Raw genomic sequence first — 16,253 nt, 5'->3', positions numbered from 1 at the left:
TTCATTCTGCAGACTGTAGCTTGGCACAGAGTTATCTGCTACTAACCCCCGTCAGAAAATAATGAGTGTGCAGGGCTGCACACAGTTCTCCTGTCTAGTTTTCCTGACCTCCCTTCATCTAAAACCAGTACCTGGCCTTCCCTAACCTTTCCTGTTCTCCTTGGCAGTCTCTCCTCCTTGCCCACCTAATTAAAAGCTCAACCTCTCACCCTTACCCATACAAAGACACCTGACTAAAGCCATGCAGGGACCCCGGCTCCTTTTGACAGACCGTATGATTGACAGGGTTGACAGTTGACCCCGTCCTTCAGCCTTTTCTTCAGACCTCAACAAGTTGATCATTACGGCGCTCCGCCTCAAGGATGTACTATAGACGTAGTCCACACTGTGGCAAACTGGATTCCTTGGCAAAGTTCTTTATGAAGTGAAAAACTTGAACCTTGGTCCGTATAACATGCAGCTGAGTTATTATAGCTTTGTATTATTCATTAAGTTTGTATTTTTATTTCATTTTTAGTTTATGTTTTCGGTTCAGCTTAGTTTCAGTGAGTTATCAGAGTGGCTTTCTTCATTTCAGATGAGTTTGTGTTCTTTAAAAATGTTTAGTTTTGATTTAGTTTTTATTAGTTGCAGTATTAGTTGACAGCAACTAAAACTTAAGACATTTCCTGTATATTGTTACTTTAATTTAGTTCAACTCTATCATTTCAGTTAGTTTTTCTTTTTATTAGCACCCAACCAATATATCACATATCACAGATATATCTGTGTTGGCATATATGTGTATCAATATACAACAATATGAAACATTCTTTTACAGAACTTCTAATGCAGAAGATGATGCCTGGGATGATTTAGATTTTCACAATGGAAAACACCTCTGATGACACGGTCATTTTATGATTTACTGCAGTAAATAAATTACAGAATTCTCCTTTAAATGTTCCTTTCACCCCCAAGTTTTAGTTAACTAAAATAACTTTGACATTCTCAGGTGCTGTATTTTGATTTTTTGGCAAGGGGGATCTTTATATGTGTAATTACACTAGAATAGTGCTTTGATTTTAGTGGAGTCCACTGTAGCTGCCAGCTGCTGAAATGTTTGAATCAAATAATGTGGATTATTTCCCATGGGTCTGATATTTTTAGTTTGGTATTTCTGAACAGCCATATAGTCGAATTTATGGTTATTTTAGATACAATGCCAGAGCGCTTTCTGTTGCATTTCTCTCTGCTGTGTTTTTCCAGTCACATCCTAATGCGAGTGTAAAAAGGAATGGCTTTGTATAATGACCCTTTTTTAAAGTCTGGTCTTCCTGGGTTACTCCGTGTGTGTGTGTGTCTTTATATGTGTGTGTGTGTGTGTGTTTTATCAGAGTAAAGCCCCCTGACAACTGCCCAGTTCCCTCTTCGCCTTCCCTTTGTGCCAACTGCCTAATTGCGCTGTTGCATCTTTCAAAATGGCTAATGGGGTTGAGAACAGCCAACGCTGCTCACTTTAAACGGTTCAAAGACTTACTTGAATTGATGTCACAGTGGATACGGTTTGTCTCGCCCTTTCTGTTTTTCCTCTTTCTCTCACGCACACACACCCTTCCTTATGGCATCGTCATAAATGGACCTAAAAATAGACTGACAGGGTGAACATGCACTTTGCATTACTTTTATTTAATCGGATATTGAGAGATCACTGATTACAGCTATAAAAATCTATAAAGAGAGATACAATAAGGCGACATAAAAGATGAAGCTAATTTTGTTCCAATAGTAAGTAGCTCAACATCAAAGCAGCCGGCCGAGGGCCAAGCCTGTCTGCGCCTGTATACATCATAGCCAAAGTTTGTTGCAGTCTCCATCCTCCTTCTTTGCATTTGTGGCACATGTTCTAGCAAACACGAAGCCATGAGAAGCGTTTTACAGCGTTTCTGTTTTCATCTGTGTTTGTATGTGCTTCACACCTGCACAAAACATGACCCATTTTTATCATGTACCGCTTTATCTAGAAAGGGGCTGTTGTGCAGGTTCCCAATTTAAAAATATTCATGCATACCGATCCCGCTTAAAAATGGAAATGTATTCAAACTCGTCTCAAAACACCTGTGAACCCCTGCCACACACACATACACACACACACACACTGACAGACACACACACACACCGAGACACACAGAATTCAGTTTTCAGTTTTATTACCCAAGAGGTAAACCATTTCATAACCCTGTTTCAAAGGCAATCTGTGTTGGTACAATATATCAGTGGTAACATTTAACAAATCATTATCCTCCGCTGACTTCAAAGCAGAGTTCATAAAAGTGATTTTCTGTGGACTTTATCCTTCTAAATCAGGCTACTGTTTCAGAAGGAGAGTGATTTTTTTTTTAAATCCAGCATAAAGCTATAAAACACAAAGAGCAGGTATTGATCTCATGGCTTGTTGTGTAATTAGATGTTTTGTCTGTAACCATTGTTTTAATGCTGCCACTTTTTTTTCCAGTGGCGTCTCAGTAGTTGTGATTTCGACGTGCTCAGATTTATCCTACGGAGGGCCGAGGACTCAGACGGAGTGTGCTCCTCATTCTCAGGCGTCTGCCTCAGAGCTTTCCTCTGGCTTTTGGCTGATTTACTGTAAGCGTTAGCCTGATGCAGGTGATTGATGACGGGCATATACCAAACATGTGGAGGGGATTGGACGCCGTCTTACCTTTTCTTATTCACTCGCTGGAACACCAGCACTTGTTTCCAAGGTAACATGAAATCCAGACAGCTCCTCTGGACCACAGCTTTGACAAGCTACTATTTTCTGTCCAGTGGTACTACTATTAACATTACAAGATGCAGAAAATAAGATCTGATTTATTTGACTGGCTTCTATCACCAGGCTGTGTGGAGGGTTCCCTCAGGCTTTAACGCTCCTGAAAACTCAGTTTCAAATATTTCCTCAATAACATTAAATATTCATGGATAAATAAGCAACAATCAAAGTTCAATGTTTGAACAAACCTCTTATGGTGTTATACAGGGCAGAGACTGTGGGCCTCCCCTCAGTTAGAGCTTGGAAAGCTAGAGCTTAGTTTACTTACTTACTTTTACTCAATTCCCAGATGCCTCTGGGATCAAGATTATGTTGTTTTATCCCATAGATACTCAATGATTGAGTCAAGATAGCCTAATATTGCAGTTTGATTTAACTTCAGACTAGACCAAATACATAAAAAAGGTCTGCCTTAAGGCATTTACTAGTTTCTGATTCAGGAAAAATGTCTCTATGTGATCTCCTTTTGATAACTAATGCAATATTTTTTTTTTTACTTCCAATCACTGAGCCTCCCCTGAAACTGTTTGGAGCCCCCTCAGGGAGGCCCGTCTCCCACTTTGAAAACCTCTGCTATTATACATGAGTTATAAACAAGAGTTTAAAGCTGCAGTAGGCAACAATTGAACATGATGCAAAACTTTCCTCGTCTCTCTCTGCTGCTCGTGTCACCCCACCAAGACCACCTCCCACCAAATCCACGAGTTGCTACAGCAGCAGAATGAGTCAGTTGCCCTGTGAGACCTCACTCCTCGTAGGCCTTGCTCTCCACGGCGTGAGCCTCGCTAAGACCCCGGTCCCTCTCAGTGTGATTCGTCTTCTCAAAGACGCCCCTCCAGCGCATCGCAGCCCAAGGGCAGAGTGCCTCAGGCTTCAGAGGCAGCTGCGATACCATCCAACAGTAGGATGAGAGGCTACTACACCACACACACACATACACACACACCAACTGCCCCGCTCAAAAGTTATTCCCCATTGTTTTCCATCATGCCTCTTTGCCTCTCAACGTTACGAGTGAACATAATGAGCCCAAAGCTCTGTGTGGAACCAGGACATGTTCACATGTGTTTGTTCTATAATCTGTTGTAGGCAAAGGAGGTATTGGAAATATCTCAAGTTGCAGGATTTTCTGCAGAATTCTACTAAAGAATCGTGCATTTGTAGGACAGCCAATAGGAGCACCTTCTGTCTGAACTGACGTGCAATAAGCCAGAGTTTTCTGTCATGAGCTGGAACAGAGAAAAAACAGTCTAGTTTTCTCTCCGACCACTGGTATTACAATATACTGAAAAGTTATTAATAGGCTTGGGCAGTATCAAGGTATTACAGTATACCAGAGTATCAAGACATCCCAAAGGCATGATTTACAATACTGTCATTGTGAATAAAGTTATCTGAAACAGAAGTTTATGAAGATATTGCCACATATAGCTTTATTTTGACATGACTTTGTCCAACTGTATAGGTAGTCTATTAGCCACATGATCTGTTAATCTCCATTCAGCCAAACGATGTGTTGGTATCCACGGCAACAAGTGTCATCGTGTCCTTTAGCAAGATTCTGTGCTTATTTCCTATATATTCATTAATCTATGGCCCATAAGCATTCAAACCCAGCAAGTCTCGTCAAAGACAGCTAATAGCATATAAAACACAAAGCATTATAAGCTAGATAATGACTTGTATCTCCAGCTTTTAATGATTTATTACATATAATGTAATATACTGTATACCCTGGTGAAATGTCAGGAAGGTATGAATGTATGAAAAAATAGATACCGTCCATACCTTGTTATTAAGGAATGAATTTCTCTCTCAGTGAGGCCAAAAATAAAGTGGCCACTGCAGCTTTAATTGACCAGTGTGTAGGATTTAGTGACATCTAGCGGTGATCTTGCAGATTGCAAACACTTTGTCTCTCCCGCGTGTTCCAAGCATGTAGGAGAAATTTCAGCAACTGAGAAACTTAGTTTGTAGTTTAGCTTAGTTTGTCCATTCCAGGCTACTGTAGAAACACGGCAGTGCAGCATGGTAGAAGACTTGTGCCTTCTGTAGATATCAGGGCTCCTTCCAAGGTAACAAAAACACAACAATTCTTATTTTCAGGCGATCATACACTAATGAAACATGAATGTTATATTCAGTGTTTACCATATTTTGTCAATAAATCCCTGTAAATCTGACACACTGGACCTTAAAAAAAAGCTAATTTAATCTGCTCTGTCAAGAGTGTGTGTGTGTGTGTGTGTGTGTGTGTGTGTGTGTGTGTGTGTGTGTGTGTGTGTGTGTGTGTGTGTGTGTGTGTGTGTGTGTGTGGTTTGATCAACATAAGCAAACAACCCCTCAACTCTCTTCAGTTCCTTTGATCAGCACATTTTGATTGGTGCTTGAAAGTAGGCGGCTTTGTTCATAACATGTCCGCTGTTTTCTGTTAACAATCCCACAATGCAATGCACCACATTTTAAAGATGCAGAAATTCCACTTATGCAAAATGACGCTGATTCATAAATGTCAGAGACCTCAATTTACTGCTGACTGCAAACTGTCAAGCCTCTCTTTTAATGGGAATCATGAATGAGTGAATGAGGGAGTGATTTCGGGGAAAAAAGCCCATCACATCATCAGCTTTTTCCAACTAAGCCCCGCCCACTTCAAACTAGTGAGAAGATCACATGTAAACAAAAACACAGCTCTCTCATGTGAAACCAAAACTGTTCCAACTTTGGCAGAAATTGATATTTTCATGCAGGAGCCTTTCCCCCATAGTAAGAGGTGGATTTAGAGGATTTGTTTTCAGGGTCTTTAAAAATATTGATCATCCCGGGGCGCGCCAGTAGCTCACTTGGTAGAGCGTGCAAACCATGCACCGAAGCTCTCGGTCCTCAGCAGCCGCTGTGGGTTAGATTTTAACCTGCAGCCTTTCACTGCATGTCATCTCCTTTCTCTCCCCACCCTTTCCTGTCTTCCTTCAGCTTTCTTATCACCATAAGGGCAACAAAGCCCCCCAAAATATACTAAAAAGAATATATTGATCATCCCTTAAATCTGCAGTTCACACACTTTTTAGCCCGTGCACCCCCTTCAACATGCCAACCAGGTTGACGCACTCTCGGTCCCCCCTATCTTCAAAAAAAAAACAGCAACATAGGCTATTTATAGCCGTCGCCATGGTGAAGGCAGCACATTCAGATGCTATTAAAGATATTGCAACAATTTGAATTAAAGTGCAATAAAGTGACACACGATCTGAATGACACACGTGTAGAAACAGAGATACAGCAGGCTCTCCCTCTGATCGAAGACGGAGAGAGAGGTGTGTGAGAGTAGGCCCAGTAACATAGTAACAATATTAATAATACCAAAATTACACCATTACATCATCATTACATTTTCCTCTCACGCACCCCCCCAGAGACAGCTGGTGCACCTTACTTTAGGAAACCTTGCCTTAAATAAAGTCATGTGTTTAGTATCACAGTGATACCGGAGAGAGTCTGTGTGTGGGTGATGCTGTTTTGGACATATTTTTAGCGAGAGTTATTAATTATGTAAACTTACCTGACTAGATATACTTTAATCCACTGATTAAAGAATATATTTGGGCTACAGTATTACTGTATCTGCTAGGGCTGTGACTGTACCAGGGTTTTAAACTAAGATACAATACCAGTATGAAAAAAAGATGCTCGATACATCCTGTCAATAACACGGCAAAAGAGAAAAAAGTCATAGTTTTTAAATTAAGATCCTGCACACTGTGCTGGTACAGAAAAAGTCACTGAGCACAGTCGGGTTTTGCTGCAAGCCAAATTTCAGGCAGGACAATAAAGACTCGGCTGAACTGTGATCTTGAATGAGCACTTAGATCGTTTTTTAATAGCTTCAGCACTTTCAATACTATAATGAAAGGATAGCGTATCATTTTAAACGTGTGTTAATGAGAACGTGTTGATACTTCAGTGCTGTTGACAGCGTTTGTATCTGCTTTTGATGACTGCTTTGTCTTGACACTCTCTGGAAACACTTAAATATCAGGGTTGTAGTTCTCAAATTCACAAGTGATCTCAACAAATGGTGCCAAAAATAACAAATGCACTCTTAGCATTGTTCTCTATGATGAATGTGCTCTGCTGGAGGACACAGCTGAAGACCATTATCACAACAACTTTGGCCTTTTCCTTTTTTTTTTTATTGTTCGGGAGCAAGGCTGAGCTTCCCGTGACCCTGGTCTTTGCTCGGTGGTCTGAACTACAGCCTGCCAAACAACAAGCGAAGTACTTTTACAAACTCCTCAGCACAAAATAATAATTATATATCTGAGGAGGGTTTATAGGTTTGTCAATCAATACTAATGACTTCACAATTACACCATCTGTAGTCTTGATTAGAGCAAAAATCTCTCTCTAATCTTGAGTTCCAGGATGCTTTGCACACCACATCAAAGCAAACTAGAGAAGTGCACTCAAGTAACAGTTGATGAAGCACCTACTGCAGTGCCACCACAACTGCCAGATGTGACCATAAAGTCATAAATGTGCAACAAAAATACTCGGCTGATGGTCCGGTGTTAAGCTAGATTACTTGTGAACAGAACAGACTGTTTTGCTGGTTCAGCTCACACACACACACGACTCATTGCATGATCTCCTCCAGGCTTATGTCTGATTTCAATAATAAAAACACAGCATTATTCCCACAGCATTTGCCATGATTATACTTCTTAAACTGGCTGTCAACCTGCCTACGTCTCTCTATTGGAGATCATGACTTTATTGCTTGTCTATTACAAGCTAGTGTGCTTCAAGTGTACAGGATGAGAGGGCAGCAACATGAGGGGCTGCAGAAGTCTTGTTTTGTGTTGTTGTAGTTCCCGCTGCCTGCTGCTCATCTGTTGAGTCGGATGTAAATCATAGATTGCGTAACACCCCCTCAGCTAAATGACTAGCCTAATGTAAGTATGGGCTGGAAAAGCTGAAGAATCTGATAGGTTCAAATCGGTGCTGTGTGATGTACTATAATCAGGAGACACTTAAAATAACTGCAGCCACTTTTTCTGGGTGCTGCAATTTGGGGAAATGACATAAACAGCAAATAGCCTTTACCGCTCAGACAAGAGGGAGTGCTCAGACTTCTGCCCTGAAAATGTCAAAGCAAACAAGATTCCTTTCATTGCATTGAGAATTTGTGTTGGGAAAATGTTTATTGTTTCAGACTGATGTGGATTAGCGCTGCAGTCTTTCAGAGTTAAATATACAGGTTTCAGGAGGGAAGGCGTCTGTTGTTATCCCACATGTAAATCTCATGGGCGTCCCGTGCTGCTGCCTTTGTGTAAAGTATAGTTGAAAGATCACAGCCACCTCAAACACACAGCGCGTTACTTTTTAAGCACAAACATTTCGCTGCGCAAAGATTAGTATATAATTCTCTCTCTTTTTTTTCCCGCCTTACACATTAGTTAACAAGGAAGCCCGGCAGCTCAAACCCATCACTGTCTTCACATAAAATCAAATCCAGGCCAGGATTTTCCACTTTTCCTTGGCATGAAATAATGATGAATACAATCTCTGCCACATTGTTAGGGGAGTTGTGAATAATAAAGAATAGTGCTGTATGGAGCATATTACTCTGCTCCTTTCCTCTGTTAGAACAGGTTTCCATAAAACACACTGATTAATAATACATGTCCAATACTTGCTCAACTCCTTCAGGGTCAGCTATTATCCTGTAGTGCTTTTGCAGCTTTGACTGCATCCTGCTGCAAAAAAAAAAAAAAAAAGTGTCCCTTTACTCTGAGATAGCCTTCCACTGAGAGGAGGTGTGTTTCCGATGTCGTGCTGGTGATTTTCTAAATGTAGAAATATCTTTTTAGTCTAGTATCTTTTTAGTTTGGGAATTATTACCAGGACCTGCTTTTAATCAGTGTTAGATATGATTGTGAATATCATCTTTGGTGAAAAGGTAAACATATAAAAACACTGTATTCTTTATGACTGGGTTAATCTCCGCATATTTGCACAGAACACAATTAAAAGCCTCAGTTTCTTCAGGCTGCCTTGAAAATTCAGCAGCTCCCTAAACTTCATTAGCTCTTAATGCTCTTTATTTCCCCTGCATCCATAATGAAATAGAATAAAACAACTTATCACTGGCGTGGCTGTTAACACTCTTTTGTTGTCTTTTTTTTTTTTTTTGTTTTCTTAAGGCTAATTTACTCATTCCTCGTTTTTTGACAAATATTAATCAATGTAAGTTAATTAAAAAGCAGATTTTAGAAGAAAAAAATCTTTTCATTTAAGTTTTGTGTGGATAAGAGCATATGCTGAATGCCTGAAATGGAAATTAGACTAAATGTAATTGCCTTCATAATCGAAAGCACTTTTCCTTTAAAGCTTCAATTTGGGACTTTTTGAGCATATAAATTATTGATAGTTAGAAAAGGATTTTTGTGGAGTAAGCCTTTTAGAAGGAGAGGAGCCTTATGGAAAGTTTTCTGTAACCTTGCAGCAGCTTCAGACTTTAAGACTCAGACTTACCGTCGCAGGGACATACAATAAAACCCTCGTCCATCTTTAAATCTTTATTAAGTCTTGTTAAATGAATTCAGCGCTTACATGGTCTACATCCTTCTAATCATAAAGGCTGTTTTCTAAACTTGTTACATTAATTGTCAGAAGAAAAAGAGACAATGTACACTGAAAACAATTTTGGATCCAAACAACTGGAGCTAAATGACCAGTCAACAGAAATAGAAAAACAAACAGTATAAATGACAAAATTGAAGTGGGCAGAAAGTTGGCTTGATACTTGTCATGCTAAAACAAAAATAAGAGTGAGTCATGCTACTGAATACAGTTATGTCATTCTTTTCTGAATTATATTACTAATATTTGTTAGAAGGCAAACATGCATCAGTTTTTAAATTGTCTCGATTCAACATCTCATAAACATTCACAGTTCAAGTAAACAATAACTCGACTGGGCAGGAAAGTTACAGAACTCCCTTTAAAAGTTTGGCTGTTTGATTTAGCTTTAAAGGGAAAATGGAGCACTTTTCATGTCGATGTCCAGTCAGTGTTGACGGTAAATATAATCAGCTGGAGCAATAAATTCCTCAGTGCTTTTCTCTTACTGTAAAATCTGTTGTTCTTCCTGGGGTTGGTGTTAAGGCTTGGATTTCTAACCACCACTTCTGGGTCACCTAACACTATCCTCTGACCAACAAAGTGATTATAGTCTAAGGTGATGATACACGGCAATATGGGCGTGGGCGTCAGACAGAGCTGAACAATTAATAAAAATATCAACTTTCGATTAATTAAACTGATACTGCAATTGTATGATTTGCAATATTAGAGGGAATGATAATTTTTACATCACTATTCTCATTTTCTTTGAAAAATATATTAAAATGATTTTAAAAAATCAAAGTGATTAAAAAAATCTTTTTAAACTAATTGAATGTTGCTTAGTAAATGTTAGTAGCTCTTCTTAATACTTTTCAAGAGTTAAATATTTGTAAAACCCTCAGACAGACATAAAGGGTGACCAATAGCATTGATTTATGAAGAAAAATAAAAATGTCGAAATATGGAGATAAGAGGTTTGCACCCAACAGCGACGATGACAATGTGATGTGTAGGCCGAGACATCTCTGCAGCAAGACACTTAATTTAATTAAATTTGATTTAAAATGGTGTTTTGATACACATTTTACCTTTAACAAATATTGCACTTCCTGTGATTTGAAAATTGTATTGCGATTTTGATAAAATTTCAATTAATTGTTCAGCCCTCGCGCACAGTGCATTCTGGTTCATGTAGGCACTGTCGCCACATGAGCCAGTCTGAGCCGGTTTATTGCTTTAATAAACGTTTTTCACGGCTGTCACACTAATATTAAATGGAAGGTAAACACAGGTGTTACCAGTGATACTAAGTAAGGTCCAGTTCCATTTAGTTAGCAGAGGTTTTCCAGTGCAGTATGTACAACAGCAGCACCCTGACTCTGTTTGACCTGAATGGAATGAAGCCTTAATTAGTCTCACTGGTAACAATGGTCAAAATGGCTGCTGTTATAAAGGTCTCTTGACTATATTTACAGTCAACACTGACTGTACATCCACATGAAAAGTGCTGAATTTTCCCTTTAACGCCTTTACACATTCCTATTAGACCTGTTCCCAGGCCTGTGTGTATGTATGTGTGTGTGTGTGTGTGTGTGTGTGTGCGTGCGTGTGTGTCTGTGTGTGTGTGTGTGTGTGTGTACACTACAGACTTTCCCTCACTTTCATAGTTTTATTGCACCTTGTAGGACAACTTGCCTCTTCATCATTCCTATTGGTCCGTGGAGTTTTGTGACATCACATTACTCCCAGCATAGCTCCGCCCACCTTTAACTGAGAGGTCTGATCAGCCGGAGTGATTTAACGCACCTGTGTGGGCGTGCAGGGCCTCTAATATTGGCAAACATTTCAAGCTTTATGAAGCACTGTTGTAAAAATGGCAGTGTAAAATTGTTAGTGGTGCCAGTTTATTATCTTGCTATGCAAGACAACATTGCTGCAATAAATTCTCCCTTCATGAAGGTTAAAATGTTCAGTTTTTGTTTACTGTGTTTCAAAGAGGTGTTTGTTCACCTTTATGGTTGTTTTGTAGCCTGAAGGTTGTGGTGCTGCTGATTTGTGTAGCTCTATACTGAGACATCTTTCTAATACTTTCTTCTTCACATTTATATCATTACTGGTAGACGAAATATTAGCAACCCCTCTTAATATTAGTTTTAGCGAGGTGTACCCAATAAAGTGACAGCTGTCTAATTCATGTGTATATTCATGTAAATATCTGATGTAGACATGTATCAAGTTTTGCTTTAACAGTTCACAAAGATACGTTGTAACAAAACATAAAATAGTCACTAATGAAAAAACATCCTCTCCCTCCCAAAGGTGAACACAACAAAACAAACAAACAAACAAAAAGAGGGTAACAGCACTCTGTGAAAGAGATATTAGACATGACAACACTGTATGATAGACAGGAGTTACAGTGACATTCTCCAGGAATATTTATCATTTTCAAGTTTCAGTAGTTCACAGTCCTCCAGGAATGTAAGAAAGGGACTTCAACCCTCATGGGACTTGGCTGATTTCATTTTCTTGTGTATTAGTTTTTCGAGGACAAGACATGCAGACAGCTCCTTAAGCCTGCAACCAGCAGAAGGGCTTTTTACATCCTTCAGTTATTCGTGGAGATGTAGCGTTTTGTGTTTCTCAGCTCGTGATACGAGAGACAGTCCTGTCTTACTCCAGTGATCACATTAAATTTAAACTTACCTGTTACAGCAGCATGAAGACGTCAGAGACTTGGATGTAGTTGTTGTCTTTAAATATTGCACGTTGAGTGTGCTGTCAGTCGGTTTCAGAGTGTTAGCAGGTTCAAGAGAAGATGAGATAAGGAAGAACTTTATTAATCCCAAAGGGAATTCTTGTGCCAGGTTGCTCCAAAATTACAGTAACATAAGAAGAACAACAATAACAGAGCATCAGATATAAGAGAAATATAAAATATAAAGTGTATGAGGAGTAAATGTGAAGAAAGAGTGCCTAATAGTATAACGATGGAAGTAAGATAAGCACAAAAGTAAGTTAAATAGAAAAAAGTTGTCGTGGCAGTGACATCCAAAAGTAATTGGCAGTGATACTGAGAGGTAATAAAAAAGTTATTTCACACCAGATAATGGATGTAGAAATAGCACATGATATTAAACATGATAATAATGAAAGTAATATTGCACATGGTATTAAAACATTAAATGTAATAGAAAAATCACTCTGCTTGATTTTGGGCTTCTTTTTTTTCACATTTTGATCATGTTTTACGGTAAAAGTAGTTACTTAAATCCATACACTTGTAGTTTTCTGCCTTCCAGATATTCACATTTCTCCACAATGCTCCATGGTATCCTCAGTTTGTCCTGGTTTATTACCTGATCTTTTTATTATTCACTGTACTTATTTGGCAGTAATGTAAGTGAAATCTTAACATAGCATCTGCATTATGTTCTTCTTATGAATATAGGGACTGATAATCTCCTAAAATACCTATAATAGAGCAACTTGTTCTACGTATCATCAAGATCTGTAGTCTTGTGCGACAGAACTTTATTATGTCACATTAGGAGACAAATGAGAGCAATTGGAGTCGATGAGGTCCGGGAGGAAAATCAAACCTGCTGTTGTTGGAGCTCTGTGACTGTAATAACTTCAATTAATGACAAAAGAAAATTACACCTGTGAAAGATTGTAGGATTCCAAGTCAAGTGTTATAAAATCCTTATGTGACCTTAAAGAGTCGTCTGTGGTCTGGGTTGTTTCACTGCCGTTCTTGTTATCCTATACTGTTATACTATAAAGTGCTGCAAGGATGATGTATTTTCATAAACCAGCTGGGAAGTCGGCGTCACTCTGGTTCCCTCAGCAAATATCCAATAGAATTTTTTCATTGGATTTTCTGGATTAGTGCAAAAAATTAGCTGTGGGTAACAAAAGTTAAACGTTTTGTTTGCAGGATAATCTTCACAAATAAGAACCGTTTTTATGATTTTTGATGCCTAAAGTAAAAGAAGTAAAAAGGTAAAGTTAGGCTATAAAACAACTCACCAGGATCACATGACTTCAACTTGCTCCCCACCATGTGACCCCTGTTTGGCGTAACGACGCTTAATCTCTCCGACAACATCTGTAGTCTCATTGAGAATTGAGGAATTGATGAATTGATGAATTGTCTGTTGTGGAACGAAACATAGAAAATGTCTTATATGATTTTTTGTCTTTTTTTTTTTTTTACATTTTAAGTCTAAATTTAAATATCCTTCAACAAATGGCTCTGCCAGACAAAACAATGTCAGATGAGGTGCAAATTACTGCTACGAGTGTTGATTAAATATCCATGGATACATTTTTAATCAGTTAAATTTTTAACTGCACTTGATTGATTAATGATTAATCACTAACATCCTTACTCCAAATGTATGCTGCTGTAGCGTTTTGTTTTGTTTCTCGTTCGTATGTCATTGTTTTCATCACCCGCATGTCATCAGATCTCCTTACTGGCCACTAAAATACAGACAAAAGGTTTGGATATTAATTCAAATTGTACTCAGTGCTCAACTATGATTTTAGAAGTAACTAAGTAGATTACATCTTGTATTGCATACTTAAACATGAGTAAAGGCACAGACTTGAAAATCCACTCTCAAAAGTTCAAGTATAAAAAAAAAAAACTACTTAATTACAGTAATTTGAGTATTTTTTCTAATAATTACTTCCACACCTGCAAACCACCTAAAGACTCTGAGACAAGCGAACCACAGGAACAAATTCTCATTTCCAGGTTTCAGGGCTCGTTCCTGCAGCTTTCTATTTACAACCTGCCGTACTCCATTCTAAAAAGATCAGTAGAAGCTGGAAAAAAAAGTAATTTGACCCTAAAATTCACTCAAAATATAATAATGCCGTGTGTTTCTCAATCTGTAGCCATGCAGAAAGCACAACGGACAGAGTGATGGGTGTGAGAAAGTCTGTTTTCCTCAGGCGAGTCATTCTGTCTTCTAGTCTCAGACCTTTAATTATTAATGCTACATTGACACACTGCATACCGAGTGAAAGAAGGGTTAGGAGTTACAGAAATATAAGAAACACTGTCTAACAGAGACAGGAATATGAAATTAATTAAAGCAGTGAACTTTGAAAACCTTTTATAACAAGGGGTCTGACTCAAATATGCTGCAACCAGAGGTGTGTTAGACTGTAGATCATCAGCTCTCATATTAGAATATGTTTATAGTCGTAAACCTTTTCTATAAATTAAGGTTAATGAATGAAACATGATGATTATGAGTCATTCAGATAAATATGTACTGTTGCTTTGAGCTTTTGCACTCTGTTACTGATGCTCCCATGTTGGCCCATTTGTCTTAATACACCCCATTTGTCAAAATGTTCTTTATCCACAAGAAAATGTCAGTATCGCAGAGATGATATAAATCTGTTTAGGTTTAGTTTTATGTCTTCTTTTAAAAGATTATGCCGGCATTTGATTTATTAAGATTGTTGTTTGGTTTCTGTTAAGTGGTTTGCTCTTTGTTCTTGTTCATTGTCCTACAGCTGTTGTTGTCACCTTTATTTGACAAAAAGCGTCTTTTCAGAATATAAAGTCTGAATTAAATCATTTTCCTCATCCCACAAAACCCGTCCCTGGATATTTAATTGCTAAAATGCATGGACAGGTAGAGCAGGACTGCCAGAATCCACATCCCAGAGTCACTTACCACGATTACTTGAATATTGAATGAGGAGTTTTGCAGAGAAAAATCAATACTGGCTTACTGCAAATGCAAAAATGACACTCTCCAATCTTTCTCTCTTAGGGGAACAGTGGAGGCGCGCTTTGTTTACGTCTTCGTCTTGGGCATCCTCTTCACGGGCACCAAGGACCTGTTGAGATCCCAGATCATCACAGCAGATGCCAAGTTGAAGAGCAGGGGATTATGGGAGATTTACAGTGGCTTGGTTTTGTTGGTTTCGCTGTTGTTCCGTGCTCACAACCTGCCGGTCCTCTGCTGCTGCCTGTTGATCCAGACGCTCATGGCTCAGTTTATCTGGAAAAAACTCCACTATGACGCGGCCCAAACCACCATCATGCACTACTGGTTTGGTCAGGCCTTCTTTTACTTCCAGGTAAGAAACAATAACAATTTCAGTAACAACAAGGATTACAGCCACTTTGCATTAAGAAATGTAGAATCTCCATGTGTTTAAACTGAAAACATCATTTTGGCAGCTCATATTTTTCTTGACAACACTGTTGATGTTCAGTGATGTTCTACTGCCCAGACGCCAACACTGCTCAGGGTTTGTACAAAGTTTTAAGAGTTTGGAAAATGCCCCTGCAATGTTTTCAAGGTTAGATGTGATTTAATTCAAAAATACTCCTTGAAAAATGCTTGATCTGCTGGTTCATAATCACCCATGCAAACCACAAGTCTCTTGATATTTAAAATGAAATTATCTCATCATCATATTTGTTTGTTGCCTCCTGGCGTCGCATACCAGACGCAAAGCAGAACTAGATTGACCATCATGGCCGTTGAAATGAAACTTTAAATCTTGCTCCATTTTAGGCCCCACACTATTCGCCCTGTTCATGCTCCTGTTAGGTTTTCAAAAATACAACATCTCGTACCATTGCTACGCAGATGACACGCAGCTGTACCTCCTGTTAGAACCTGGTAATAACAATAATAACACAGTTAGGTCCCTCCTTGATTGTCTCCAGGACGTCAAACACTGGATGGATAAAAACAGTCTTCAGTTAAGTGACAGTAAGACCAAAGCATATTATTTGGTCCCCTCCAGCTCCACTAGGGGTATAGCTGGACAC

General features: G+C 38.8%; 1 protein-coding gene across 1 annotated transcript in view; it reads left to right on the top strand.

Annotated features, from left to right (window-relative positions):
* pigg (phosphatidylinositol glycan anchor biosynthesis class G (EMM blood group)) overlaps nucleotides 1–16,253 on the top strand; it is a 96,358-nt gene that overhangs the window by 63,571 nt on the left and 16,534 nt on the right. The window contains exon 11 of the mRNA XM_084718780.1: nucleotides 15,241–15,550. Within this exon, the coding sequence (XP_084574906.1) occupies nucleotides 15,241–15,550 (310 nt within the window). The remainder of the gene's footprint in view (nucleotides 1–15,240; nucleotides 15,551–16,253) is intronic.

This window comes from Lutjanus erythropterus, chromosome 5 (genome assembly GCF_056507025.1).
Source record: "Lutjanus erythropterus isolate fLutEry1 chromosome 5, fLutEry1.hap2, whole genome shotgun sequence".
NCBI lineage: Eukaryota > Metazoa > Chordata > Actinopteri > Lutjaniformes > Lutjanidae > Lutjanus > Lutjanus erythropterus.
Note: the sequence above shows the minus strand (reverse complement) of the source record. Positions and strands in the feature narration are given on the sequence as shown.